The sequence below is a fragment of the Arabidopsis thaliana genome, assembly GCF_000001735.4.
Source record: "Arabidopsis thaliana chromosome 1 sequence".
Lineage (NCBI taxonomy): Eukaryota > Viridiplantae > Streptophyta > Magnoliopsida > Brassicales > Brassicaceae > Arabidopsis > Arabidopsis thaliana.
Genome location: NC_003070.9, coordinates 7,911,508 through 7,937,183, shown reverse-complemented (window position 1 = coordinate 7,937,183; position 25,676 = coordinate 7,911,508). Strand labels below are relative to the sequence as shown.

At 34.9% G+C, this 25,676-nt stretch overlaps 8 protein-coding genes and 1 long non-coding RNA gene across 13 annotated transcripts; 5 read left to right on the top strand and 4 right to left on the bottom strand.

The window, feature by feature from the left end:
- Positions 1–1,801: 1,801 nt before the first annotated feature.
- Positions 1,802–3,211, top strand: AT1G22480 (Cupredoxin superfamily protein). The gene is made up of 2 exons (NM_102097.6): positions 1,802–2,274; positions 2,573–3,211. The coding sequence occupies exons 1-2, from the start codon at positions 2,130–2,132 to the stop codon at positions 2,950–2,952; spliced, it is 525 nt and encodes a 174-aa protein (NP_173664.1). The 5' UTR covers positions 1,802–2,129; the 3' UTR covers positions 2,953–3,211.
- A 368-nt stretch (positions 3,212–3,579) lies between these two features.
- AT1G22470 (uncharacterized protein) lies at positions 3,580–4,407 on the top strand. The gene has a single exon (NM_102096.3). It carries the CDS (start codon positions 3,836–3,838, stop codon positions 4,274–4,276), a length of 441 nt encoding a protein of 146 aa, NP_173663.2. The 5' UTR covers positions 3,580–3,835; the 3' UTR covers positions 4,277–4,407.
- A 720-nt stretch (positions 4,408–5,127) lies between these two features.
- On the top strand, positions 5,128–5,555 carry AT1G05747. The gene has a single exon (NR_138954.1). It is a non-coding gene; the product is annotated as an other RNA (long non-coding RNA).
- A 971-nt stretch (positions 5,556–6,526) lies between these two features.
- Positions 6,527–9,897, top strand: AT1G22460 (O-fucosyltransferase family protein). The gene is made up of 12 exons (NM_102095.3): positions 6,527–6,994; positions 7,095–7,199; positions 7,313–7,411; positions 7,649–7,748; positions 7,830–7,897; positions 7,994–8,082; positions 8,187–8,496; positions 8,576–8,709; positions 8,788–9,001; positions 9,074–9,258; positions 9,344–9,439; positions 9,519–9,897. The coding sequence occupies exons 1-12, from the start codon at positions 6,833–6,835 to the stop codon at positions 9,652–9,654; spliced, it is 1,698 nt and encodes a 565-aa protein (NP_173662.2). The 5' UTR covers positions 6,527–6,832; the 3' UTR covers positions 9,655–9,897.
- On the bottom strand, positions 9,839–12,063 carry COX6B (cytochrome C oxidase 6B). The gene is made up of 5 exons (NM_102094.4): positions 11,696–12,063; positions 10,922–11,233; positions 10,697–10,779; positions 10,528–10,609; positions 9,839–10,322 (listed from the first exon to the last, which is right to left on the bottom strand). Exons 1-5 carry the CDS (start codon positions 11,735–11,737, stop codon positions 10,266–10,268), a joined length of 576 nt encoding a protein of 191 aa, NP_173661.1. The 5' UTR covers positions 11,738–12,063; the 3' UTR covers positions 9,839–10,265.
- Positions 12,064–12,086: 23 nt separating this feature from the next.
- Positions 12,087–14,908, bottom strand: AT1G22440 (Zinc-binding alcohol dehydrogenase family protein). The gene is made up of 9 exons (NM_102093.5): positions 14,439–14,908; positions 14,307–14,353; positions 13,883–14,211; positions 13,653–13,735; positions 13,459–13,534; positions 13,100–13,164; positions 12,901–12,996; positions 12,656–12,817; positions 12,087–12,541 (listed from the first exon to the last, which is right to left on the bottom strand). Exons 1-9 carry the CDS (start codon positions 14,622–14,624, stop codon positions 12,425–12,427), a joined length of 1,161 nt encoding a protein of 386 aa, NP_173660.1. The 5' UTR covers positions 14,625–14,908; the 3' UTR covers positions 12,087–12,424.
- Positions 14,909–15,290: 382 nt separating this feature from the next.
- Positions 15,291–18,107, bottom strand: AT1G22430 (GroES-like zinc-binding dehydrogenase family protein). 5 transcript variants are annotated; one of them, NM_102092.6, is made up of 9 exons: positions 17,758–18,048; positions 17,629–17,675; positions 17,150–17,478; positions 16,918–17,000; positions 16,686–16,761; positions 16,292–16,356; positions 16,056–16,151; positions 15,798–15,959; positions 15,291–15,706 (listed from the first exon to the last, which is right to left on the bottom strand). In NM_102092.6, the coding sequence occupies exons 1-9, from the start codon at positions 17,947–17,949 to the stop codon at positions 15,590–15,592; spliced, it is 1,167 nt and encodes a 388-aa protein (NP_173659.1). In that variant the 5' UTR covers positions 17,950–18,048; the 3' UTR covers positions 15,291–15,589. The 5 variants fall into 5 exon arrangements, with proteins under 5 accessions (NP_173659.1, NP_001321089.1, NP_001321090.1 ...); NM_001036002.1 differs by having other exon boundaries at positions 15,352–15,706; positions 16,292–16,351; positions 16,681–16,761; positions 17,758–18,012; NM_001332549.1 differs by having other exon boundaries at positions 16,056–16,356.
- A 1,558-nt stretch (positions 18,108–19,665) lies between these two features.
- Positions 19,666–21,108, top strand: AT1G22420 (hydroxyproline-rich glycoprotein family protein; the record flags this gene model as incomplete). The annotated part of the gene is made up of 1 exon (NM_102091.1): positions 19,666–21,108. The coding sequence occupies one exon, from the start codon at positions 19,666–19,668 to the stop codon at positions 21,106–21,108; it is 1,443 nt and encodes a 480-aa protein (NP_173658.1).
- Positions 21,109–22,179: 1,071 nt separating this feature from the next.
- On the bottom strand, positions 22,180–25,341 carry AT1G22410 (Class-II DAHP synthetase family protein). Its single transcript, NM_102090.5, has 5 exons — positions 24,540–25,341; positions 24,184–24,461; positions 23,428–23,704; positions 23,101–23,346; positions 22,180–22,699 (listed from the first exon to the last, which is right to left on the bottom strand). Exons 1-5 carry the CDS (start codon positions 25,062–25,064, stop codon positions 22,442–22,444), a joined length of 1,584 nt encoding a protein of 527 aa, NP_173657.1. The 5' UTR covers positions 25,065–25,341; the 3' UTR covers positions 22,180–22,441.
- Positions 25,342–25,676: the final 335 nt, after the last annotated feature.

Below are 25,676 nucleotides of genomic sequence, written 5' to 3'. Positions count from 1 at the left end.
AAAGCACATGGAGCCTCAGTCGATAAAAGGAAAAAAAGAGTAGAACTGTACGTATTATTAGAACTTAGAAGAACAAAAAAAAAGAAGTAAAAAGTAAAAGCTATAGATATGATTTTTGTTTTTGACCTAGCCTACATATGATTTAAACATCCTATGTGAAAAGCTTTTCATTAAATCTTAATAAAAAAACACCTCAAAATATAGCCGACTGTTCTCTTCAGCAGCTTTTTATGTTTTGAGCTTATAGATTCACACTATCTTGCAGCTTTCTCTTTATATTTTTGTTAAGACTTATTCAGTTTTCTTTGTTTATTGTATATAATTTGTAAGACCATCTCCATCCGTGAGAAACTCATTTTTATAAAATAATATAAATTTTATTATTATTTTATTATTTAATTTTTTAATTATTATTTGAACCAATCAAAACAAAACAAAAGCAAAATGGGTTTCTCTGAGTTTTTCAAGTGAGAAACGTTTTTACTTTCTCTCCATCTTTTTCGAATTTTTTATTCTGTTTTAATAAACAGTTTCTGGATCAGAAACTCCGGATGGAGATGCTCTAACTGCACCCATCCACTATCTCTTAAAACATCAAATGATAGCATGGAAAAAAAAGCATAAAAATTTATGCACAATTTTGTATTTTCTTTTATCTGGATTCAGATGTCGAATTATTCAATTATAAGAAATTGAGTATACGTTAAACTCTAGCTGATATGCATTAGTCTTTTGAGGAAAAATAATGGTGAAAATGAATTTTGAAAAATCTATTACATGGGAAAAAAAAGGAAATCAAATTGGGCTACGCAAAAGAAATGGAAGTTAACGGGAAATCTACAAATAGTTTCTCCATAATTAATTATTGATGTCTTTTTAACAGCTAGCGTCATCACTATATTGGGCCATTTACATTTCATTATGTAACATACTTTTTTTTCTTTTCTTCTTCTTTGTGCGCGTGCAACCTTATGTAGCTTATTGTTATAGGGCCAACATGGTGGTCAATTTACCCCCTATGAATTTGTAGAAAATGTTAATCTATTTGTAAACTTGAAAGCGAAATTCATAAAAATAGTTACAAATGTGCTTATTGACTAAAACGTGACCCTTATAAAAGTAATGTCTATCTCCACCACGACGTCTATGTATACAAGTTTGAGTCAATGTAGGGTGGGAGACGTGTTACCTTCACTTTCAAGAACTTCTTAAGAGTTATCAGAGCATCATTATCAATAGGTTTTTAAAAAGTTTAAAAAAAATCTTAAAATATTATATAAAATAAAATATGAATAAAAAATAGAAAAAAGTTCTTAGAAAAGTTAAATTGGCTCTTAAATAAGAGATTTTTGATACATTTTCTTAACTTATTAAGAGCCTCCTAATATTTAATTGTTATTTTGTATATAAAAATGTTAAGAATTTTATTAAGAACCCATCAATAAAGATGGTCTCATGTCGAGTTGTAGTTTAAATTTTTTTTGTAGCGGAGTTCACCAGCAAAAAATATATATACAATAATTTTATGAATATAACGGTCTATTCATGATAAAAACATCATTAGTTGCGGTGTCTAGAGTCTAGACCATATGTTTTCTCAAGACTAGTTACCACATAAACCACCTTTTTGATTAGCTTAGATTGTAGGTTGAGTAAGCCTGAAGCGTGTCTTTTCAATCCTTTTGTTTTCAAAAATTCCTTCATTCTTTTGTTGAAAGAAAGAGTTATATACATATATGTCACCAGGCCATAGTCGAGCAAATAATGATTGGACAGTATATAGAGCTAATTTTCCTTAGTGATTGTGCGGAAATGGAAGTTCCACCTGCTTTTTGGTTTAGTCCATATATTTAATCATTGTGAAGCTATGACGATAACTGATGATTAATTTATCCCTTATGATCGGCCAAATGATATGCCAATTTTCTTGTTTGTTTTTCCCTTTCAGAGCTAAGTACAAACTAATTAGGAGTTATCGTAAGAAAGAAATAAGAGTTATCCTAAGATGTTAACTCGACTAAATCAACACACCCCTTATCTATATATATATCTGCATAAGTCACAAGAAGTTTCATAAAATAGTAATTCCCTTAATAAAAATAGTATATATAAAACATAAAGAAAAAAATATGAGCACACTTCTTGGTTGTCTTGTCCTCATATTCTCTATGGTCGCACAGGCCTCATCCGCCAGTCTTACGGTGAACTGGTCCCTTGGCACCGACTACACTCCGCTCACCACTGGAAAGACCTTCTCTGTCGGCGATACCATAGGTGATTAATCTCTTAACTCCCCCAAGACTTACATAATTTGACTCATAATTTGACTCATAATTAATTACCTCTTCTATACACAAATTTATTCATTAGGTTGAGATGAAAAAAATAAAAGCCAAGAGAAATCTCATTTCATGGACATAATAATATGATTATGATGACATTACGGTTATGTTTGCATAGAATGATTATGTAAACCGAAAAAACAAATCAAGCTAACAAACATATACGGCTTCATATGAATATATGGGTTACAATTGTACCAGTTTAATATTGTTACACTTGTGTTACTCAGTGTTCAATTATGGTGCGGGTCACACGGTGGATGAAGTGAGCGAGAACGACTACAAGAGTTGCACTCTAGGGAACTCCATTACGTCCGACAGCAGCGGAACCACGACCATAGCTCTCACGACCACTGGTCCTCGCTACTTCATCTGTGGAATCCCCGGCCATTGCGCTGCCGGTATGAAGCTCGCAGTCACCGTCGCGTCGAACTCTTCAAACGGTGTAGCTGGTGGCACCACTACACCAACCCCATTCACCGGAGGTGGTGGTGGTTACAATCCCACGACCACACAGGCCATTCCTTGTGCGGCTTGGGCCGTGTCCTGTCCATTACGGGCTTTGGTTGCTACTTGGGCCGTTGTTTTTTATGCTTTGGCTTTGTCTTAGTTGAAATTGTGTGGTCTGTATGTTAGTATTTTTAAACGATACTAAAATAGTAAATTTGAACCCAACAAAAGGAAGAGATTGCCATGTGTCTCTACGAGTGTATGATAATCGTAAAGCATCAGATCCACCGTCTCTCACCTAATTAGTTGGAGCCCGCAAAACCTCTCGTCACATCTAAGCCGTCCATTTGAATAAAACATTGTAACCACTCTAGATCTCCACTCGAGCCGACGTAACAACAGAATAAATATTGTTTGTTTTTTCAAAAAGAACAAACAATATTGTTTGTTTTAACCAAGAGATGGTGATGGTGATCAAAATGACGGAGATTTCGAGTAGTTTCGATATCTATGTAACGTTAGGATCAGAATTCAAATTCGATTTGTGGAGTTCTACTATTAATTTATTTTGGCTATACGTTTTAAAATATATTAAAACATAATTCTGTGAATACCGGAAATGAATTTGGAATTCTATTTCGTAATTTTCGGATATAAAAAAAACTATTTGTTTTTACGTTAGCAATTAAATACAAATACAATGTGTATGTTTGTATGATTGATCTGAGAACAGAATTATCATAAATAAATTATGTATTTTGGTCACTACTAATATGGAAGAATGACCTAACATTTTCATTTTCTTACAATTTAATTGTCTTTTTTCTTAACTACTACAATTAACTATTTTCCAAATAAATAATCATATACATGAACCATTGTTTTTTTGTTTTGGCCTTTTGGGAAAATAAAAGTGAAGAAATATCTCGGAAACATCAAATAGAGATCATAACCAGCTAAGCAAGCACCTATAAATAAACACGAACACAAGTAACGGCGAGAAGAAAGAAAAAACAAATCAGATCACCACAACTTCTTCAACAATGGCAAACGTTTTCCTCATCAGTAGCAGAAACAGAAGATCAATGCGGACAACAACAGAATCAAAACCCAAGAATCTTACGGTGAAGAGATCAGATTCATCTTCAGACTATAACTACTCATGCAAGAAACATCCGAAGCACAGACAATCTCCTGGAATATGTTCCCTTTGTCTTAACGAGAGTCTCTCCAAGTTGTCTAGTGAGTTTTATGACTATAGCTCAAGCATGAGCTCGTCTTCTTTGGCTAAAACGATGTCGTCTTGCTCCTCCGCTTCTTCGGAATCAGAATCAGATTTTTCTTCGACGGCGATATCTTCTTATTACTCTTCTGTCTCCTCTTGTTTATCTCCTCTGCAACATAGATACAGTGAGATCGTCGTTAATAAGAAGAAAAAGAAACATGTCAAGAAACAAAGCTTCCTCTCTAGATTATTTCTGTAATTATTTACAACATTTTTGTGTTATATATTCATTTGTGCTTCTTTGTTTTTTTTCACACCTTTTTAACACACAGGAGAAAAACTAGACCAAAAAAAAAACAGAGTAAAAATAATAATCACAAGACGATACAAGTAATGGTTATTTCAAAAACAAAATATTTACATCCCAATTACATGCGTTTGGTTTCTAAAAAAATAGAAAGATTTTAAAAAATGTTAAAGAATGTAATTCAACTAGAACCGATTTAATATAATTTTCTTGAATTCACGGAAAATGTGATTAATTTACAGTGGCATTTTGTGATTCTATATGTAAACTATGTGAACTTTCATTTTTACTTTTACAGCAAACAGAGAATACAGACGAAGGCTGTGATTGGTTGGCACATGACATTACAGTTGGCAATACAATTAATGTACGGTAAGAGGAAAAAGACGTGTCACGCTTCATTTATTCAGGTTTGGTATTAGAGCTGGTCAAATTTAATAAGTAGCCTAGCCATAATATTTACACAACCGCAATTAAGTTACTTAAACGGCACTACTAATCAATAATCTACACAAGCCAAATACTAGTATGAAATATCATAACAAAATCTTCATCCCGGAAAAGCTTTTCCAGAAAGTAATTTAAGTGGAACCATGTAATGTACGTTTTTAAAATTAATGCTTTAATTTTTCCAAGATATCCAGCACTTGTAATTTACTAGGAACTTGAAACGCTTGATGACAGTTCACTAATCTACCTTGAAACTTGTTTGCTACATTGAATACGGGCTTTGGTAATAAATCATCGTATTTATGTTTTTGATTAATAAAGCAAGAATAGATTAATGGAAGTAGTGGCTAATGATGTTAGGAGGAAAGAGCGAAGTTAGGAGGAAATGATGAGTGTTGTACAGACAGACGTACAAGTGAAGTGGCCAGTTCATGTCTGAGCAGTGATCTGGTGTGATCTACTCTCAGCCGTTTTCCACGAACATTCTCTCTTTCTCTCCCACGTGACGTTTGTATGATTCTTCTCTCCGTACATATCAATACAGTTACAAATTGACGCTATTGGCTACTTTGTAATACTAGATTTTCTTATAAATATGAATATATGATATTGTGATTTTGGTGAATTTGAATTCGTAAAACATTAAAGTGAATTAAGTACAAACTATGGAGCTAACCGTTTTTTTTATTTTTGTTTTTTCCTGGCAAATTGTGTGGATAAGTTTTTGCAATCCGGCCCTAAGTCATTTCCTTTAAAAAATAATCAGTCTCACCTTAGGAATGAAAGTTAAACATGGTTTATTAACGATAAATTAATCCGTTGTAATTGCTATAGTCAATATATATACAGATCTTTAAAAGACAAGACATATTACAGATTTACCTTTGTATACTAAATAAAATATAACTTCAAAACAGACATTTTTCTTTAGCTATTATTATGGTCAGACTCAAAGTCAATTTCTTATATAAAAGGATCCAATGCTTAGTATAGCAGAAGCTGTTCCTGAGATGGATCCATGATTTGTGTGATGATGAATAAAATATTCTCTAAAATATAACTATATTCTGTTTTCAATGTTGTTAAATGAAGAAACAAAAAAGCTATAGATTTAATTAACCAAAAAAATGCATATAGATTTTCATCAAAAAAGAAAGAAAGCAAAAATAGACGTAGCATTTTAACAAAAAAACAAAATAGAAGTTAGCAGATGCATATCGTAAAGAAAATGATAAACTAAAAAATGAAAGAAAGGAAGAACTCCATGTGATATAACTTGTGAGCACTATGTTCATTGATCGTTATCGCCACTAAAATTGTCATCTCAATAATCGTTACAACCACTAAAAACTATGACTCACAAAACACAACACTTTTAAAATTTATTTGATCATATACTCCTTAAAGAGAAAAAGTGTGAATATCATTCCAAGTCTCAAGAGTGTCTAAATTAGCTAAATAACATATTTTGATGTGATATAGTACCATTTTAATTGTCACCAAAATTATATACTTAAACAATTTTTCAAAACGTTAAACATTTCTATTTATTTATTTTAAAAACATTTTACATTTACATTGATGATCCACAATTTAAAGTTTCAAACTAAATCTTGAAGTTTTAAACTAAATCTTGTTGATAGCACTAAATTATGATATACTATAGGTTACGAACGGTGTCCATTGACAAAATTGGAAATCGTCTCCACGTATAATAACGCACCTCTTTCTCTAGAACAGGTCAAACGTCACGTGACCCTTCTCTAACCTTTTTAGCTTCTTAACTCTTAAAATAGAAAACAAGCGAAAAGACCAAACTAAACTTTGGAAAAAGATCGTCGATTTTTGGGCATTCATCATCGTGGCATTGATTGATTGATTGGCATCTCATACTTTCCTTTTTCGGCTAATCTCTACTCCCAAAAATAGAAAGTCTCATTCACTCACCAAGCGAAAACAGAACAAGAAGAAGATTCAAGATCCGTTTTTTCTGATTCTTTTCTTTGACGAGCGGTTTGCTTTTCCTGAATGTTTCCGGTTGGATCTTTCACATAAGAAATGCGGCGGCGGAGGAAGACGGTTGTGGTGGCGGTAGTGATACGGAGGGTGCTAATATGGGCCATATGCGTAATGACATTACTCTGTTTTCTCACCGTACACATCTATGTTGCTCCTTTCAATAGACTCCCTAAGCTTCACCTTAACCACCACAACACTCGCGTACGTAACCATAACCATCTCTGTTTTCTTGATCTGTGTTAGTGTTCTTATTCAGTTTCTGAGACTGGGTCGTTTCTTGATTTGATTCTATGTTTAACAGCGAGGATATATCATAGATTACAATAAATCCATCACAGAACAGAGTTTAACGAGGAATCTGTCTCGTCCGGAATCTAATGAAATTCCTCTCATCTCCAATCCCAAGGTTCAATGTTTACAATGTTTTTCGAGATCTTCTTGTACTGAGACAAGTTTTGCACTTTAGCTATCAATATTGTTTCTTTTTTAACTTGTGACTGATTCTTTGTCAAATTTCAGACAAATGAGATTCAGTATCAAAGTTCGATCTCGGAACACATCAACAACACCGAGCTAGTTCCTCCTCATGTGTCTACAAGCCCTTCTTCTTCTTCCAAGGTTTGAGATTTCTTATATTTTGATCCTTGGTGCAACTAATGGGAACCTAAAATTAGTTGCAATAAGTAAATCGTTTGTGAATGTTTAGTAATTTAGGATAGGTTTAGTGGTTGCAAGTGATGTGCTACTTAGAACAAACACTAGACAAACTATTTCTTAGAACAAAAGAAAAGTTCAACTGTTTTGAATAGAAGGATCATGCTTCTTTCGTGTTTTTCACTCTTTTAGATTTGACAGTTGAACATTACAAGCGGGATACCGGATTTCGACAAGCTTTGGAAACATCCACCGAACCGAAATTTCGTGCCTTGTGTCAGTCCCAATCCTAGTTACACATGTGAGCAAAGAAAACTATCTGGTTTGGTTTCTTTATGGCTCAAAATATTTTCCTTCCTCTCAGATTATTTGGTTTTCTCAGCTCCATTGGAATCTAGAGGCTATCTTCTTGTTCACACGAATGGCGGGCTTAACCAAATGCGCGCTGGGGTAAGTATGGAGTAGTACTCTTTGTGTTTCTCTGCACTCACAAGTATGAAATACTTTAACGTTGAATCATTCTTCTTCCATTGCAAAATTTTACAGATATGTGACATGGTAGCTATAGCTCGGATTATAAATGCAACACTTGTAGTCCCCGAGCTCGACAAACGATCTTTCTGGCAGGATACTAGGTTAACTCCATGTTATCATACTTTGTTTTTTCTTCATGTTTTCTTAGCATTTTCAAGATCCTGTTTTAACATGTTATTGTTTTGGATTGATACGTCTATAACAGCAAATTCTCGGATGTTTTTGATGAAGATCACTTCATCAATGCTTTATCAAAAGATATAAGAGTCATCAAGAAGCTCCCAAAAGGCATTGATGGATTAACAAAGGTGGTTAAGCATTTCAAAAGCTACTCAGGATTGAGTTACTACCAAAATGAGATAGCTAGTATGTGGGATGAATATAAAGTGATCCGAGCCGCGAAATCCGATTCTCGTCTAGCAAACAACAACCTACCTCCTGATATTCAGAAGCTGCGATGTCGTGCTTGTTATGAGGCTCTACGCTTCTCTACTAAAATCAGATCAATGGGAGAAGTAAAACTATTGATTTAACTATAAGGCTATAACCATCTCATATGTCATCTTCCTCTCTTACAGTTTGAGTTTCATGCAGCTTTTGGTCGATAGGATGAGGTCTTATGGTCTATACATCGCATTGCATTTGAGGTTCGAGAAAGAGATGCTAGCATTCAGCGGCTGCAACCATGGTCTATCCGCTTCTGAAGCTGCTGAGCTAAGGAGGATAAGGTAACCAAAACAGAATGTACTTTTCTATGACATTTCTTGCGAGTTGTTGTTTTTGGAGTAAGAAGATTACGTGTTTAGGAAGAACACAGCGTATTGGAAAGTGAAAGACATTGACGGAAGAGTACAAAGACTCAAAGGCTATTGTCCATTGACTCCAAAAGAAGTTGGGATATTGCTAACAGCTCTTGGATATTCATCAGACACACCGGTATATATAGCTGCTGGTGAGATTTACGGTGGTGAGTCTCGGTTAGCCGATTTACGCTCTCGGTTCTCCATGTTAATGAGTAAGGTACTAACAATGTTTCAAGCATTTTTTGGTTTTTTTTTAACGATTAGTAACTAATTATTTTGTTCATGGAAGGAAAAATTGGCAACAAGAGAAGAGCTTAAGACTTTTATGAACCACTCAACTCAAATGGCTGCACTTGACTACATTGTTTCCATCGAAAGCGATGTTTTTATTCCGTCGTATAGTGGAAACATGGCGAGAGCTGTTGAAGGGCATCGTCGGTTTCTTGGTCACCGGAAAACTATCTCTCCGGACAGGTGATAATTCTGTTTTCTTGTTTGTTTTGGTTTTAAGTCATGTAACCTCTTGTTTGCTTACATCTTGTTGGTATTTGTGATTCAGGAAAGCCATTGTAAGGTTGGTAGACAGAATTGGAAGAGGAGCTGAGAAAGATAACCGAAAAGTGTATGAAAGAATCAATGAGATTCACAAAACCCGGTAAGCAAAAACCAACATTTCATAGAACTAGACCTATCACCATAATGTACTGGCTCTAATTGTTGTGGTTATAACACAGACAAGGATCACCGAGGAGGAGAAAAGGGCCAGCTTCTGGAACAAAAGGTTTGGAGAGACATCGTTCTGAAGAATCCTTCTACGAGAACCCATTACCAGACTGTCTCTGCCAGAGAGACCCAAGTAAAGCGAGATAATAGACATGACACTTGGAATTTCAAGTAAATTTAGCATTGGGGATAAGTTTCAATGATAGTAATAGGTATATTATAGGTTATAGCATTATAGACTTATATCAAACAGTTTTGGTGATTAATGAATGATATACCAACTTTTATACATGATTCTGTTTATTACTTCATTCTATTATTCAAGATGTCATTTGAAAAAATAAGTTTCTTATATAGAAAGCAAGTACAGTACTTTGTTCATGTACCGCGTGTTCTCTAAATTATAAAGAACTTTTATATCTTCCAATGTTTTCTTTTGATTGGAATAATATTAGTATTATGAAAAAATATTATATATGAACCTTAGAGAAACAGAAGACAAAAATGTCTCCTGGTACTAAGAATTTGAAGCTTGCCATAGTAAAGCATAATCAGGAAGAACAACAATTCAGAAAAATCAGATGATCCTCAAAAACTTATATAAGAGAAAAATTTGAGATTCATAAAGTTTTGTTAAATTCTCACATTTTATGATGATGGGAACCAGAAGTGCTGGTTTTGTAAAATCTTATTAAACTCTGCAGTGTAATCTCATGAAGGTAACAGCAAAAGAGGAATGATGGCAATATGATTTTTCTTCAGGGTAGAGGACCAGGGAATGTTCCATTTTCTCTTTGCTCGTTCCACCTATCAACCTGCAAACCCAAGAGATAGTTCTTGCAGTATTAAGAAGCAGAACTAGCGAGAAAACGTCTAGAAAGAAAACAGTACTAATTCCATGACAATTTGTAATCCCAAAACAGTGAAGCAGTCTATTTTAAAGGTTTTTCTTTCTTTTTATAACTAATCAGCAAGTAACTGGAACCATGAGGGAGTAAAGAAAGCTAAAGAAAAATGTACCCATTCGCTGGGGCAAAGAGATCGATAAAACTTTGCAAACTTATCGCATTCTGGAGCATCATCACCCTTAGCAGCTACACATCTGCATATTTGAAAACAATCAGAAAACTTAAGACATCGAGATCAGAAAGAAAAAAGGATAACCATAGCAGAACATTGGTTTTCTTACCTGTGATATTCAACGTAGCGAGTGAAACAATGCCTTGTTTGGTTTGTTGTAGGGAAACGGAAATCAGCAGGAGCTGTCTCAAGCTGAAAAACACCACATGAGCCAATTTGATCAGTTGGTATCAAAGATGTCCTTATCAGAAGAGAGTTATAACACAATCAAACAAAGAGCAAGTGCATCAAAGTTAGTCTCTTTTATTGGTGAATGGCTACTACTGTAATATACCTTGATCTCATCAGGGGTTTCTTCAGCAACTTCTTCACTAGCGTTTTCGTCATTATTTTCTTCAGCAGCAGCAGGAGTCTCTTCAGCATTGTCTTCCGCTGCAGCAGGAGCCTCAGAAGCCACTTCCGTTGATTCAGGAGCAGATTCAGACTTCTCTTCAACTACAGAAACCGCTTCCTCAACAGGAGATTCTTCCTTAGCTTGCTCCGTCTTAACCTCTTCAGCTTGTGTAGTAACTTCTGGTGCCACCTCTTTCACTTCAACAGGCTTTGCACTTGTGTCTTGCTTCACTTCTTTCTCCAAATGATATTGCTGCCAAAATCAATCACCAACCAAAAGTATTTTCAAACGTTAGACCAAATGATACCAACATAGATTTGTTACCTATGGATGCAAATAGTGGTAACACAATCCTTCTATAAGCTATTAATGTTACTTACAATGACAAAAACAAAGTTTGGATTTTTCAACGCAAAGTATCAGCAATAGCTGGAAAGATCCAATCTTTGTTGACTTATTCAAATCAACCGATTGAGAAATTGAAAACCCTCATATGAATTGAAGAGATGAAGGAATCTAATTTAGCTCGTTCTCAAAATCGAATTGAAGCAGATCTAACAAAAGTGGTAAAAGCAAAAGAAAGTCTCAAAATCAAATTCAAAATCGTAGGATTATACAGAAAATCATAGAGAATCAGCTCAGTTTTCAGTAGATCGAACAAAGATCGGATCTTTCCAGAGAGCAAATGAGAAATGAGGTAAGATGAAGAATAACCTCGGAGAGCGATGGAGTTTGAGCGTTCACAGCATCCGCCATTGAAAGTGTGTGGTCAAAAGAAGCTCGGAGAATCTTCAGGTGACTGGATCGGAGACCAAGAATCTTTTGATGATAACACTCTGAGAGAAATTGTTAGGTTTAAGCTTTCTCCAGGATCTCTCTATCTGGCTATGTCCTTACCGACAAAACGACAGTGTTTTGTTTTGTTCTAACATAATTTGGGCCTGTTTTACTAAGTCCGCTTTAGGCCCAATAAGCTCTCCACTGATCAGATAAAAGGGATTTGGAAATCAAAATTTTCGCCAACGAAATCGTTTTTTTATCTGTGGAGTTTTGCCCTTTTGATTGATTGGGGAACTAAAATTTAGGCTTTTGGTTAGGAGATGACGATTTTATGTGACTTACGTTAGACTTTTATTACAATAATGTTTTGAAAATATGATTTTGGAAACGAACACAATATAAGAACGGATCACACGATTCACACCATATATAATCATTGAAGAAGGCATATATAAACCAAAGCAATAGTTGCACTTGCACACAACAACAAAAAAAAAAAACAAGAGCCAAAGCAATAGAAGCAAATCCCAACAAAGGGACATCGAAGATAACTTTGTAAATTTCTTTTATTGGTAGATTTTTATTTTTTTATTTTCTGTTACCAAGTACTATGTTTTGGGACATAGAAGAACTAGGAAGAAAATTCAAATGAAGATAAAAGGACTATTTATCCATCCATATAATGCAACGGATAGAGTTTCCCTCAGCCAATAAATGGAAAGCTTTGTTAATTTCTTCAAAGCTTAATTCGTGTGTAATCAGATCCTCTAGATTAAGCTCCTGCCATTTATATATATAAAAAAAAAATCATATCGCATACTAAAATCAAATAATCATAACTTTCAACTTTTTATATATAAATGATAACACAAACTATATATAACTAATATATACCTTTTTCAAATAACGATCCACGAGAATAGGAATATCAAGTTTGGGTTTCAAACCGCCAAATAAAGTGCCGCATACAGTTCTGCCTCTGAGAAGATCATAACTACCCAAGCTTATTGGCAAAGCCTTTTGTTCCATCCCCAATACTATCGTTTTACCCGATCCCTACAAGGAAATCAATAAGAAAATTGGTTTCGGTTTTATCCATGTAATGATGCTAAACCAAATAGAAACCGGTAAAACCGTACCGGGCGAGTACTCTTGAATGCCTCTTCCATCAAGGAAGCTAAACCAATGCATTCAAAACTGTAGTCAGCTCCTACATCTGTCATTTCTCTAATCACCTTATTTTCCATTATCATTCCAACAATTACATTAGTTTATTTCAGCATGGTTCGAATTACAATGTTGAAAGTTTTTATAAGAGTTTGAGCTTTGAAGACATACCTCGCTAATTGTCTTCTCCCCACACAAAGCAGGATTGACAAAATCTGTGATTCCAAATCTTTTACCTACTCACACATCAGTAGTTATAAGTTTGTTTTAAAAAGTGATATGGTAATAATATGAGCAAATATGTAGGATAGACATATATGTGTGTGATCTGATCTGCTCCAAACAATTGGAGTTCGGATCAGATAAAAAATTTTGAATTCAAATTCGTATATCTTGTGTTGCGATATTGTTTGAATCTGTTAAATATATTAAAAATACGAATCATGTAAATTTAACCAGTGTTCTAATTAGTAAGATTTCATTAGGAAATCAGGTAAACCAAAATATTGCAAAAGTTAGACCAATCAAACCTATTTCAAATTTCGCGGGATTGAGATCCACACCGATGATTTTTGCGGCTCCACGCAATCTGACTCCTTCTGCAACCTGTTTACGATAACTTTTTACAAATTACTTTATACTACAAGATCTTTATATTATTTTGTTGTTAAAGTTAAACAAAATCATCACATATATAGTTTATATTAATTTGAAATAAATGTACCGCTAGTCCAACAGCACCAAGGCCAAAGATAACGACAGTGGAACCTTCCTCTACGTCAGCCACTTTCCACGCAGCTCCAAGTCCTACAAAGTCCATTATCAAACTCGTAAAAACTGTAGTAGTTATTTATATCACACACCCTTAATTTATACTAGTTTTTTTTTAAAACCTTTGTTAAAGTTAAAATTATCAAAACCAACCCTACACAAATATGAAACGAAGATGCTAACCTGTGGCAACACTGCAGCTGAGCAAGGCCGCTATATCAACGGGAATTTCAGGAGATATTTTGACGAGATGTGCGATATCTACAACGGTATATTCAGTAAAACTTGAGACAAAGATGAAATGGTGAATATCTTCTCCACGAGAGTCCTTGAATCTTGAAGTCATTCCATATCGTCTTGTGTTTGATAAATAATCGTTTGTATATTTTGTGCACCAGTTGCTCTTTGGAGATATGCACTCTTTGCATTCTTCACATTGAGGATGAAACACTGGCAAAACGACGTCGCCTTGTTTAAATCCGTCTACCTTTTCTCCAATACTCTCGACCACACTTGATTACAATATCAAGTTAGACAAGAAAATAAAAAAATTAGACAAATTCTTGAAGATCAAGAATGAAAATTAAAGAAGTAAATGAAGATTCACCCGACTGCTTCATGACCTAGAATCCTAGGAAATCTTGCAAGCGGTCCCTGGAAGAATAAAAATGTTCGTGAAATCGAGTTTTTTGAACTATAGATTTATGCGTTGACTTTTTGCGATATAATGTAAACTTACACTGTCTAGTTTCCAGAAAGTAACATCCGTGTGACATAGAGAAGTGCATAAAATTTTGATTCTGACTTCGTAAGCTTGAGGTGGATCAACTTGGATCTCTTCTATCACCAATGGTTCTCCTGCTTTTCTTAAGATTGCTGCTTTGCATCGAATCGGCTTTCCTTCAGTGATTGAAGCCTTGTCCATGGTGAACAATGATGGAGGGATCTGAGAGAGAGAGAGTGAGAGTCACTTGCTCTTCTTATATTATCTCCCCAAAAAGATTCTCTTGTTTTTGTCAATAGCTCATTTTTCTAACAAAATCCCTTACTTTAGTAGCTGAATAATTAAGCACGTCTCTAGTCTATTTTTAAAGTTTTCTCTATAATGAGAAAGGGGTTGGGGAGGACGTATCTTTATTTTTTATTCTATTTTAAGAATTTATTTAAGATGAATTTTTGAGGATAATGAAAACATTTGCTTAATTTCAGATTGTACTAATGAAAACACATTTCGAACAGGTGGTTGGTTAATACATACTATAAAAGTTAGCTAATAAATATGTTTTCTTTTAATCTTGATTAAACTACAATCTACAACAATTTTATTTAACTTTATGTTTGTTATACCAAACGTGAGAAATGAACATAAGTACACGAATTCACGTGGTTTACATTGGGGACGTGGTCAATGGAAAACAAGAGGAAAATCCATAACGCTAATTCAACTGTAAATCTCGCAAAACCTAAACGCAAAAAAAAATTAAAATCTATATCGTTGGGTCGGTCCGTAGAAGCCAAGTGAAAAATCTCATTTTTACATAAAAATGATGTCATAAAGTGACAATGTGTGTGTGTTGAAACTACTTTTTACCAAGGCTTTTGCAGCGACCGAATGTATCAAGAAGACAAGACCTTAAGATTTGCATTTCAATGATAGAAGCAATTAGTACTATAATGATCATTGATCAACAAATACAAGGTGTCATAATATTTGTAACCATCAGAAAACACAATGTTAAGGGGTTTGGACTACCAAATGATAAGTTTGTAGCTCGTGTGGAAAGAACAAAAATTGCAAGGTAACAAGACAAAGCATCTTGAAAGACAAAGGAAGATAATCTAAACAAGATCCACGAGAAGATTATAAAGTGCAAATATGAAGCTGGATAGTTACTTATCCATCCATAGAATGCAGCGGAGAGACTTTCCTTCCTCTAATAAAGCGAAAGCCTTATTAATTTCTTTGAAATTCAGTTCGTGTGTAATGAAACTATCCAGATTGAGCTCCTACAATTTGTAGGAAATATTTAATCCCATGACAACATAACATAGAGGTTGGAAATTTAAAAAATGTAATCACATATGTACAATAATTTACCTTTTTTAGGTAATGATCCACTAGAATGGGAATATCAAGTTTGGATTTCAGACCACCGAACAAGCTTCCGCAAATAACTCTGCCTCTTAAAAGATCAAAACTACCCAAACTAATTGGCGCTGCATGCTTCTCCATCCCCAACATTACAGTTTTACCTGTTCCCTGATTTTTATTTATATATATAGAGCCAATTTTGACTAACCATTAGAATGATATACTCAATTGACTAAGATTCGGTATGATCCGGTTTAAGCGTACCGTGCGGGTACTGATGAAAGCCTCGTTAAGTAAAGAAGCTAAGCCAACGCATTCGAAACTATAGTCAACTCCTCCTTCTGTCATTTCTTTAATGACCTATTTTTTTTTTGTATTTTTCAAAAAAAAAAAAGTAATAGTATTTGTTCTTGTCAATGTATTAATAAGTTGTTGTAACGTTTATTTAACTCCATCTGACGTAAGATATATGAAGTGGTGTAAGATATTTGATAACATACCTCACTAATCTTCTTTTCTCCGCATAAGGTCGGATTGATGAAATCCGTAAAACCAAATTTCTTACCTGATCAATATAAATAATTATAGGTTATTATAGGTTTATATATGAATTTTATATTTATCAAAGCAAAAGTATGATTTGTTTCTCTATTTTAAAAACTTATAATATATTGAAACTATTTTTGATTTATGTGTGTATTCATGAAATTAATAACTACTACATTTGGCTGTTTTGACCAAAAACAGATGGACGATTACACTTGTCAAATCAACATTAAATACAGTCTACACCACATATAATCCACCACCGTGGTCAGAATAAGCCCACACCAAAAAACAAAAAAAATCTTTCTAGGAAATTAAAAGACAAAAAAATATACAACACGACTTTACCTAGCTCGAATTTATCAGAATTGGTATCAATACCAATAATCTTTGCGGCTCCTCGTAGCCTGGCTCCTTCTGCAACCTTTTACCAAATCATTTAAATTATTCAATTATCACAATCATATTACTATTTTATATATAAATATGACAAAAGAAAAGGAAATTTTATTGTTAAAGTAGTTTTTGTTTCGTTTATAGAAGAAAAATTTAACACTAAGATTGGAAAGAAAAATGATACCGCAAGTCCAACAGCACCAAGGCCAAAAATTGCAATGGTGGAGCCTTCTTCCACGTTAGCCACCTTCCAAGCTGCTCCAATTCCTGATCCACGTGACGCAACATCAACTCATGCATGTCCATTTTATAAAATAACAATTGACCCCTAGTTTCTTCTTCTTTTTATGTTTTTACCCCGGATATAATTAAAATTTCTATACCAACCCTACTAAAAGAAGAGAAGAAGAATGAACCTGTGGAGACACCGCAGCTGAGCAAAGCCGCTTTATCAACGGGGATTTCAGGAGATATTTTGACAAGATGTGCAATATCCACGACGGTGTATTCGGAAAAACTTGAGACAAAGAGAAAATGATGAATCACTTCTCCTGAAGAATCTTTGAATCTTGAAGCCATTCCATATCGTCTTGTGTTTGATATGAAATCTTCGGCATATCTGTCACACCAGTTGGTTTTTGAAGATTTGCAGTCTTTGCATTCTTCACAATAAGGATGAAAAACTGGCAAAACGACGTCACCTTGTTTAAATCCGTCCACGTTTTCACCAATGCTCTCGACCACACTGGTTTAAAATCCCAATAAAAACAGCAAATACATGTTATTATGCTATAGTAACCACACCCAAAAAAAAAAAAAAAAAAAAACTGATTAGGCAAATTCTTGAAAAAAAGAGTGAAAAAATTGAAATTAAAATTAGTATATCAAGATTCACCCGACTGCTTCGTGTCCAAGAATCCTAGGAAACCTTGAAATTGGTCCCTAGAAAAGCCAAAAAAGATTAGTGTGAAATCGAGTTTTAAAGAAAGATTCTACGTTGAGTTGTGATATAGTGTAAACTTACAAAGCTTAGTTTCCAGAAAGTAAGATCAGTGTGACATAGAGAAGTACATAAAATCTTAATCCTAACTTCATAAGCTTGGGGTGGATCCACGTGGATGTCTTCAATCACCAATGCTTCTCCTGCTTTTCTACATATTGCTGCTTTGCATGTAATTGGTTTCCCTTCGTTGCTAGAGAAAAATGTCTTGTCCATGGTGATGATGAGATACACAATAGGTGAGTGGACGAGAGAGAGAGAGGGGGCTCTTGTTCTTCGTATCTTATCTTTTAAAGATTTTTCAACTGCTACAACGCTTATTAAATATGGAATTTAGTATGAATTTTTTAATCAACGATACATATTTACTAGAGTGACACGCGACATATACAATAGAGTTGTACATGTGTTTAAAGGTATGACATTGCATTTCTAGAGTCAAAACATGTGTTTACATTTTTTTCTTTTTCAATAAGAGCATTAACAAAAATAGAACTTAAGAGAAATATGTTACTAAAACTGAGAAATTAGAAACTAATATTCAAGATATTCAATTAGTTCGAGTATATGTGTGAAGTCATGGTCTCTAGATTTTTGAAGACTGCATATATATTCTTAATTTGATCACCCCATCATGATTTTTCCCATATACATGAGTATTTTCTAAGCATTAAAAGATTTTAAAATTTCAGACACAATTGTTTTTTAATTTAGTGTGAAATTATATTCAAAAAAAATAAACTTGTTCTACAACTTAATGCATACTTGTTTTAAAAGACATCAGTAAAAACCAACTAGATCTTTTTATGCTTGTCTTGATTCAAACCACTCTTGAATACCTCCCACAAACTTCATCTCTCCGCCACTCCGAATTATACTCAATCTATTACGAATGTTCTTGTCGATCACTCTTTTTAGATATCTATAAATTGTTTTGGACAGCAAAGTATCACAATTACTACATGGTCAGAGATTCATAATAACAATATCAAGTGCATAATTTATAGTATTTCTTCCAAATAAGAAAGTGCAAGTTACGTTATTTGCAGTTTACTAATGAGCATTGAAGATAAGTTCATCAATCTTAGAACAGTAATAAAGTCATGAAGTCAGAATCATATATGTACAATGTGATTCGGGAATTTTAATATTATCACAAGCATTGAACAGTCGAAGTTGAAAAACAAAAAATCGCTGGATGGGTCTTGTTTAGTTGATTACTTATTTTTTTTTTGTTTGATAAAGAGGGTCTTGTTTTACTTCCTTTCCATATAAACAAGTAAACATGAAAAGGTTTCCAAAACTTTATATTCAACACTTATGTTAATGAAGTAAATTACTTGTTTATATCTATATATAAATAATATAAACAAGTAATTAAAAAGAGAAAAAGTAAATTTGACTACTTGGCAAACAAAAGTATTTCATTTATTTTAATTATTACCTCTCAAAACATATTTATGACCTGTACTTACTTATTAATTTCAAAAGGGAACAATTTAATATTTTTGAAAAACAGTTCATGTAAAAGAAAACTAAAAGAGCTCATTTGGTAATTGAAAATGTTTACTTTAAGTGATATAAATAAACTATCTAGTTTTCAAAATTTTAATTTATATTTACTAAGAATTAATTTTACTATTATATAACAAATTTATAAATAATTAATTAATCATTAGAAGATAACTGAAAGTTTTGAATTTCGCGCGTAATTTTTCGCGGGTCCTATTCCTAATTTAAATTCAAAAGATTACCTAAATAGTAAAAATAAAATAAAACAGAAATCATAATATAGTTGCTATATATACACTACATATTTTCAAACCAAATGTTTTTGGAAATCTAATTAATGGGACTTGGGAAGATAGGAAGAACATTTGCTATATATATCTGGTTAATTCGTGAGATGAAGCACAAGCAAAATAAGAAAAAATGAAAACAAGAAACCAGAAAATTACCAATTTACCTCAAAGTTTCTCAATGGATCTTGATCCAAACCAAACTAACAATGTTTCCTCTGAGAGATCAAAATTGAAAGCTAAAGAGCCGGTGATCTTGAAAATCCACAAACACCATTTTAAGGAGATGGTTCATCGCCTCACCGGCTCAACCTGTGGTCGTCGTTTCGACATGTTACGTCCTCCGCCATTCGTTGTTAACAATAGCCCACCAAGTGCCTCTCGTATTACTACACAACGTCCTTATCGATTTCCTACGGTCCCGACTATGACCGATCCCATGATCACCTCAACGGTTGAATCACTCAACACTCGACCTCCGTCTCCACCGTCTCTTCCTCGAGAGAAAGATTCGGTGGAAGCGCGAGTGATGGAAGACGATATGAACCAGGAACAGTTACATGGGTCTATGTTGCCTCCCCTGTTCGTAAATGGTGATGAGTGCCAACAACAAGAGAGCATTCCTCCTCCACCAGTTCCAGCGAACATTACACCACCACCAGTTCCAGCGAACATTACACCACCACCAGTTCCGACAAGTGCACCGTTCGGTTTTTTTGAGTGGGTTATGTCTCCTGATAATCTACAAACGGAGAACATTCAACAACCACCACTTCCGACGACTTTACCGTCCGGATCATTAGATTGGGCCAATTCTATGACCGATCTACTATCCGAGGGCATTCCTCCACCAGTTCAGGTGACTTCACCGGACGAATCTTTATATTGGCAGTTGCCAGAATCTCTGAACGGTCCACTCTCTCCGAGCTTGATGTTGTCTCCAGTTCAACGTTCTCCGGAAAATTCACTGTTAGGGAGTGTAGACTTGCCAAATCCTCTCAACAATATACGACCAGAGAATGTTCCACCACAAGTTTCGGCAGCTTCACCGTTATGGAGTCTAGACTGCCCCATACAATCAGAGAACGTTCTACCGTTAGTTTCAGCGACTTCACCGTTAGACTGGCCAAATCCTCAGAACAATCTACAACCAGAGAACGTTCCACCACTGGTTCCGGCGACTTCACCGTCAATGAGTCTAGACTTTCCTAACTTTCAGAACACTCCACCACAAGTTCTGGTGACTTCCTCGTTAGACTGGCCAAATCCTCAAAACAATCTACAACCAGATAACGTTCTACCGGTGACTTCGCCGCTAGATTGGACACCAAATCAACTAGAGAACTATGTACAACTAGAGAACGTTCCACCACTAGTTCCGGAGAATTTACCGTTAGACTTGCCAAATCCTCAGAATAATCTACAACCAGAGAACGTTCCACCATTGGTTCCAGAGACTTTACCGTTAATGAGTGTAGATTTGCCCAATTTTCAGAACACTCCACCACCAGTTCCGGTGACTTCTCCGTTAGGGAATCTAGAGTGGCCTTTTCACCGATCAATATACCTTACCTGATCTTCCTGTCGTCTCCAACCTTTATGCCGGGCTCCTTCCAAACCTGAACTAGTGTTTCTTTTTCCTTCTATCGTTGGTGTTTTTGGTTTCTGTTTCTGTATCTTTTGTTTCTTGTTTCTGTTGTGTATCTTCGTTTTTCTATGTGACAACTTCTTTGTGATCATTGCTATTTTATCTGGTGTACTTTGAAAAATCTAGCAAGCCCCACCAAAGCTCTCTCTCTTTTTTCTTTCTTTCTTTGAAGTACATTGATTTCATAACCGGTCAGGTCAACTATTTACCTTTCAAAGCAGAGAAAACAAAATAACGTTTAACAATGTGAAATGTTTTTTTCTCTCTAAATCACATGAAAAATCGCAAAATGTTATAAATGAATCATACATTAAAACATCTGCAGAATCCTCCTGATCCAAACCAACAGAGAATAATCGTAAGTTGAATCATACATTTATAATAGCAAAAAGGCAACCTTCAGACAGAAACTCCACAGAGGCTGCATGATCAAAGTGATATCCTTGTAGGACGACTCTTCGCCTAGCTAGTGTGTTTAACAAGCAATGGCAGCATCAAAAGCCTGATCATACACACACAAACACATATAACAACAACAACATTCATTTTCTTGCAAAACATAATAGAAGCAAAGCTGGATCTTAATGAGTAGTTTTATGTTTTTGGTAATGGCTCTTCAAACGTAAATCTAGTTCAAACCAAAAATGTCAATATTTAGCTGCTCCCAAAAAAAAATGTCAACATTAAGCTTGAAAAAATCCTATATCAATATCCTAAGTTTTTTTTTTTGTTTCCAAATATCAATATCGAAAGTTAAATGTATATGGGTTTGTTTAAAGCATTATTATTTTTTGTTTAAATTTAGAGATGGGTTTGTTTAAAGCATTATTATTTTTTGTTTAAATTTAGAGGGAGCTTTGATTTTTCTATTGTTGGACTTTGTGAGCATTATAGATTTGTCCTCTTATAATTGTCGCAAAATGTCCCTCTGATTGTTCCAGATCATATCTTGACTTCAACGTTTATCTCTCTATTTGGTAAATTACCAACACAAACTACTAAATTTTCAATTTTTGTTATAATGAAAACCTTTTTTTTTTGGGCTCAACATACACAAAACTGTTCACAACATAAATAAAACCCAACCATCCATGATTATATTAAATCCAAAATGGAAATAATACTCACTAACAACATTAAAACAGAAACCTTAAGCGTTCTTTTGACTCAAGATTTGAATCAAAGATAAATGAGATTGTATTAAGTTCACACACACACACATTTATATAGATAGATATTATTATAAGCAATGTTTATTTGATTAGAGGGCAAAAGCCTTTTGAGACTTGATGCGTCTCTTTCTAAGACGTTCGGCGATGATGAAGGAGAGCTCAAGAGACTGTGAAGCATTAAGGCGAGGATCACAGTGCGTGTGGTAACGTGAACCCAAGTCGTCGAATGTGACTGTGCGTGAACCACCGATGCACTCGGTCACGTTCTGACCAGTCATTTCTAGGTGAATTCCTCCGGGGTGGCTACCTTCTTGCTCGTGCACGTCGAAGAAAGCTCTCACTTCAGCCTATATATTTTCAATTAACATTAGATGATTTGCAATAATACAAGAAAACAACCGATTTTGCTTTGCTAGTATACTAATCCAAGATTATTTTTTTCAAATCAAAATCAAATAACTAACTCTACTAAAATTGCTTAGTTTGGTATTTAATTTGAGCAATTGTGTCACCTAACTTTTATAAAAGCATTTGTGTCAACTTTGGCCCAACCAAAGTCTGATATTTTTGTCATCTTTCACTATCTCTCACCTACTACCACAATCATCACATACTAATATATTTTACTATTTTGGAGAAAAAAAGAAAAGTATTCCTATTTCTATCATTTGCAATGATCAAAAGAACCTAAACATTGGTATAACAATTTGTAATCATTAGTTAGAGTTTTATGAGTTAAAAAACGTACCAAGATGGCGTCAAAGGGACGAGTCTTGAGACCACAAGGAGCCTTAATGGTGTTTCCGTGCATTGGATCACTGACCCAAGTCACAATCTGTCCAGCACGTCGCACTTCTCTGATCAAATGAGGAAGCTTCACTCTCATATTCTCAGCTCCCATTCTTGTGATTATTGTAATCCTTCCAGGCTTATTGTCAGCATTCAAGATCTCAATCAACTTCACTAGCTCCTTTGGATCCATTTTATCACTCACCTATACCACCGCAAAGATCTCAATCAGTCTCACAAGTGTAAAACTATAGCCTGATGAGAGAAGAGTTAGGGCAAAACAAACCTTGATTCCAAGAGGATTAGCAACACCTCTTAAGAACTCGACATGGGCACCATCTAGCTGTCTGGTTCGCTCACCGACCCAAATCATATGGGCAGAACAATCGTAGTAGAGACCAGAGGTTGAGTCAAGCCTTGTTAGTGATTGTTCATAAGGCAAGAGCAAACATTCATGAGAAGTCCAGAAGTCGGTTGTTTGCATTATGGGATGATCGAGCGTTAATCCAGCAGCGTGCATGAAACCAAGCGCTTCATCAACACGGTTAGCTAGTTCACGGTACCTGCCAAACCAATATAACGAATTTAAACACACATACCCAAACTGTAGACAAAAATACCCAAATATCCTACATTTACTCGATAAGGTTGGAACAATGATTAGGTTTATCAGCTACTAAAAAAGGAAAAACTTCTAAACTCTTTTTCACATCCACTCCATAAATGTGACCTAACTAGTTGATACCAAATAAGGTTAGGTATTCAAAAAGTGAACACTGCATCAAAATAAGCCAACACAAGCAATAAAAAGGATGTAGAGTCAGTTATATGATCCCAAAACTAGACCTGATTGTTTCTTTTCATTTGCGTGTAAGAAAATCATAACATGAAAACGCAAACGTAAACACTCAGATCTTACTCACGACTACAACAAATCCCTAACTATTATACATTCCACTAGACACAAACAATCAAGCATCTACTAACTTTATGGCAATCAAGAGATACTAATCCAAAAGCTTAAAAGTTTTGTTTAAGTTACCTGTCTCCTTGCTCACTACGTTCAGTGAAATCAAGATTCCATTGAGTAACTCTCTGCATAGCAGCATAACCACCAGTAGCAAAAGCTCTCAAAAGATTCAAAGTAGCTGCAGATTGACAATAAGCTCTAATCATCCTCTGTGGATCAGGAATCCTAGATTTCGAATCAAACGCATCTCCATTAATGTTATCTCCTCTGTAACTAGGCAATTTCACTCCATCTTTCTCCTCAAACGAATCCGATCTTGGTTTCGCAAATTGACCCGCCATTCTCCCAACCTAACAAACTCAAATCTCATCACATAAAAATCCAAACTTTATTCATAAACAAATCAAAAAGTCTCAATCTTTGAATACCTTAACAACAGGGACTTGACCTCCGAACATCAACACAGCACCCATCTGAAGAAGAATCCTGAAAGTATCACGAATGTTATTCGCATTAAACTCTTTGAAACTCTCTGCACAATCTCCTCCTTGTAACAGAAACGCTTCACCCATCGCTGCTTGTCCTAATCGTTCCTCAAGCAATCTAGCTTCTCCGGCGAACACGATCGGAGGAAAAGCTTCGATCGTCTCTAGCACAGCTTCAAGCGCAGCTAAATCTGGATAGTCCGGTTGCTGTAAAGCTTTCTTCGTCCTCCAACTCTCTGGTGCCCATTTTCCTTTACCCACATTAACTCCAACGGGCTTCGTCAACGTTGCCGGAGTCGTCGTCGCCGCCGACGCCGATGAAGCAGCTGGTGTTTTTGGGTCGGTTTGCACGGCGGAGATCCGGAAAGAAGTGGGTCTGGAGACGGCGGAGGAGAAGTTTGGTTGACGGTGGTTGATCATCGATGATTTGACCGATGATAGATTCATGCTTCCATTCATAAGCGCCATTTTGATAAAATAAAATAAAAAGTTTTGATTTTTCTGATTTGGGATTGGTGTTAAGATTTCGACAAATGTGTGTGTGAAATGTTACACGAAACCTGAGAAGTGTTGAGATGAGAATTTGAGGGTTTTATAAACGAAATCGGAGATGGTGGTGGTGTTTGGTGAAGAAGAAGGCTAATGTGTTGTTGTAGTTGTGGTAGGTAATTTACTTGTAAGGGTATTATTGGTAATTCCATGTTTGCGATTGTTAGAAGGGTAGATTTGTCAATTTTCATTCAAACGATAACCGGCTAACGTGTCCGTAATCAAAAACGTATCCGGTTTAGCTTCGTGTTGAATGGGCATGTCTTTGCCGCTAACGTTCGGTGAAATTCTTATAATCATGTATACTTTATTTTATTGATTTGGAGACTCAATTGTATTATAAAACAAGTTTTTCTTATTAAAACGAAGATTTTTCAAATTTTATTTTACATGTGTCGAAATTGAAGATATTAGGTCGAATTGTAATGTTTTTTTTTTGACATCTTTGTATTGTTAAGTTATTAATGTTTAATTCTGAAAAACTAAATTTTTTATACGATAAGAATATAAAGAAAAAAGATGTAATTCAAT

Bases quoted from the DNA above. Each gene is read 5' to 3' on its own strand.
- AT1G22480 (NM_102097.6), top strand. From the start codon at position 2,130: ATGAGCACACTTCTTGGTTGTCTTGTCCTCATATTCTCTATGGTCGCA. The intron at 2,275-2,572 runs GTGATTAATCTC...TGTGTTACTCAG, and splicing joins CTCTGTCGGCGATACCATAG to TGTTCAATTATGGTGCGGGT.
- AT1G22470 (NM_102096.3), top strand. From the start codon at position 3,836: ATGGCAAACGTTTTCCTCATCAGTAGCAGAAACAGAAGATCAATGCGG.
- AT1G22460 (NM_102095.3), top strand. From the start codon at position 6,833: ATGCGGCGGCGGAGGAAGACGGTTGTGGTGGCGGTAGTGATACGGAGG. The intron at 7,898-7,993 runs GTAAGTATGGAG...AAAATTTTACAG, and splicing joins TTAACCAAATGCGCGCTGGG to ATATGTGACATGGTAGCTAT. The intron at 9,259-9,343 runs GTGATAATTCTG...TTTGTGATTCAG, and splicing joins AAAACTATCTCTCCGGACAG to GAAAGCCATTGTAAGGTTGG.
- COX6B (NM_102094.4), bottom strand. From the start codon at position 11,737: ATGGCGGATGCTGTGAACGCTCAAACTCCATCGCTCTCCGAG. The intron at 11,234-11,695 runs GTTATTCTTCAT...TGATTTTGGCAG, and splicing joins AAACTCCATCGCTCTCCGAG to CAATATCATTTGGAGAAAGA. The intron at 10,780-10,921 runs GTATATTACAGT...GGTGTTTTTCAG, and splicing joins AAACCCCTGATGAGATCAAG to CTTGAGACAGCTCCTGCTGA.
- AT1G22440 (NM_102093.5), bottom strand. From the start codon at position 14,624: ATGGACAAGGCTTCAATCACTGAAGGAAAGCCGATTCGATGCAAAGCA. The intron at 14,354-14,438 runs GTAAGTTTACAT...TTATTCTTCCAG, and splicing joins CTTTCTGGAAACTAGACAGT to GGACCGCTTGCAAGATTTCC. The intron at 13,535-13,652 runs GTACATTTATTT...TATCGTAAACAG, and splicing joins TTGGTGCTGTTGGACTAGCG to GTTGCAGAAGGAGTCAGATT.
- AT1G22430 (NM_102092.6), bottom strand. From the start codon at position 17,949: ATGGACAAGACATTTTTCTCTAGCAACGAAGGGAAACCAATTACATGC. The intron at 17,676-17,757 runs GTAAGTTTACAC...TGGCTTTTCTAG, and splicing joins CTTTCTGGAAACTAAGCTTT to GGACCAATTTCAAGGTTTCC. The intron at 16,762-16,917 runs GTATCATTTTTC...ATTTGGTAAAAG, and splicing joins TTGGTGCTGTTGGACTTGCG to GTTGCAGAAGGAGCCAGGCT.
- AT1G22410 (NM_102090.5), bottom strand. From the start codon at position 25,064: ATGGCGCTTATGAATGGAAGCATGAATCTATCATCGGTCAAATCATCG. The intron at 24,462-24,539 runs GTATTCAAAGAT...TGAGTTTGTTAG, and splicing joins GTCAAGTCCCTGTTGTTAAG to GTTGGGAGAATGGCGGGTCA. The intron at 23,347-23,427 runs GTTTGTTTTGCC...GCGGTGGTATAG, and splicing joins CTAATCCTCTTGGAATCAAG to GTGAGTGATAAAATGGATCC.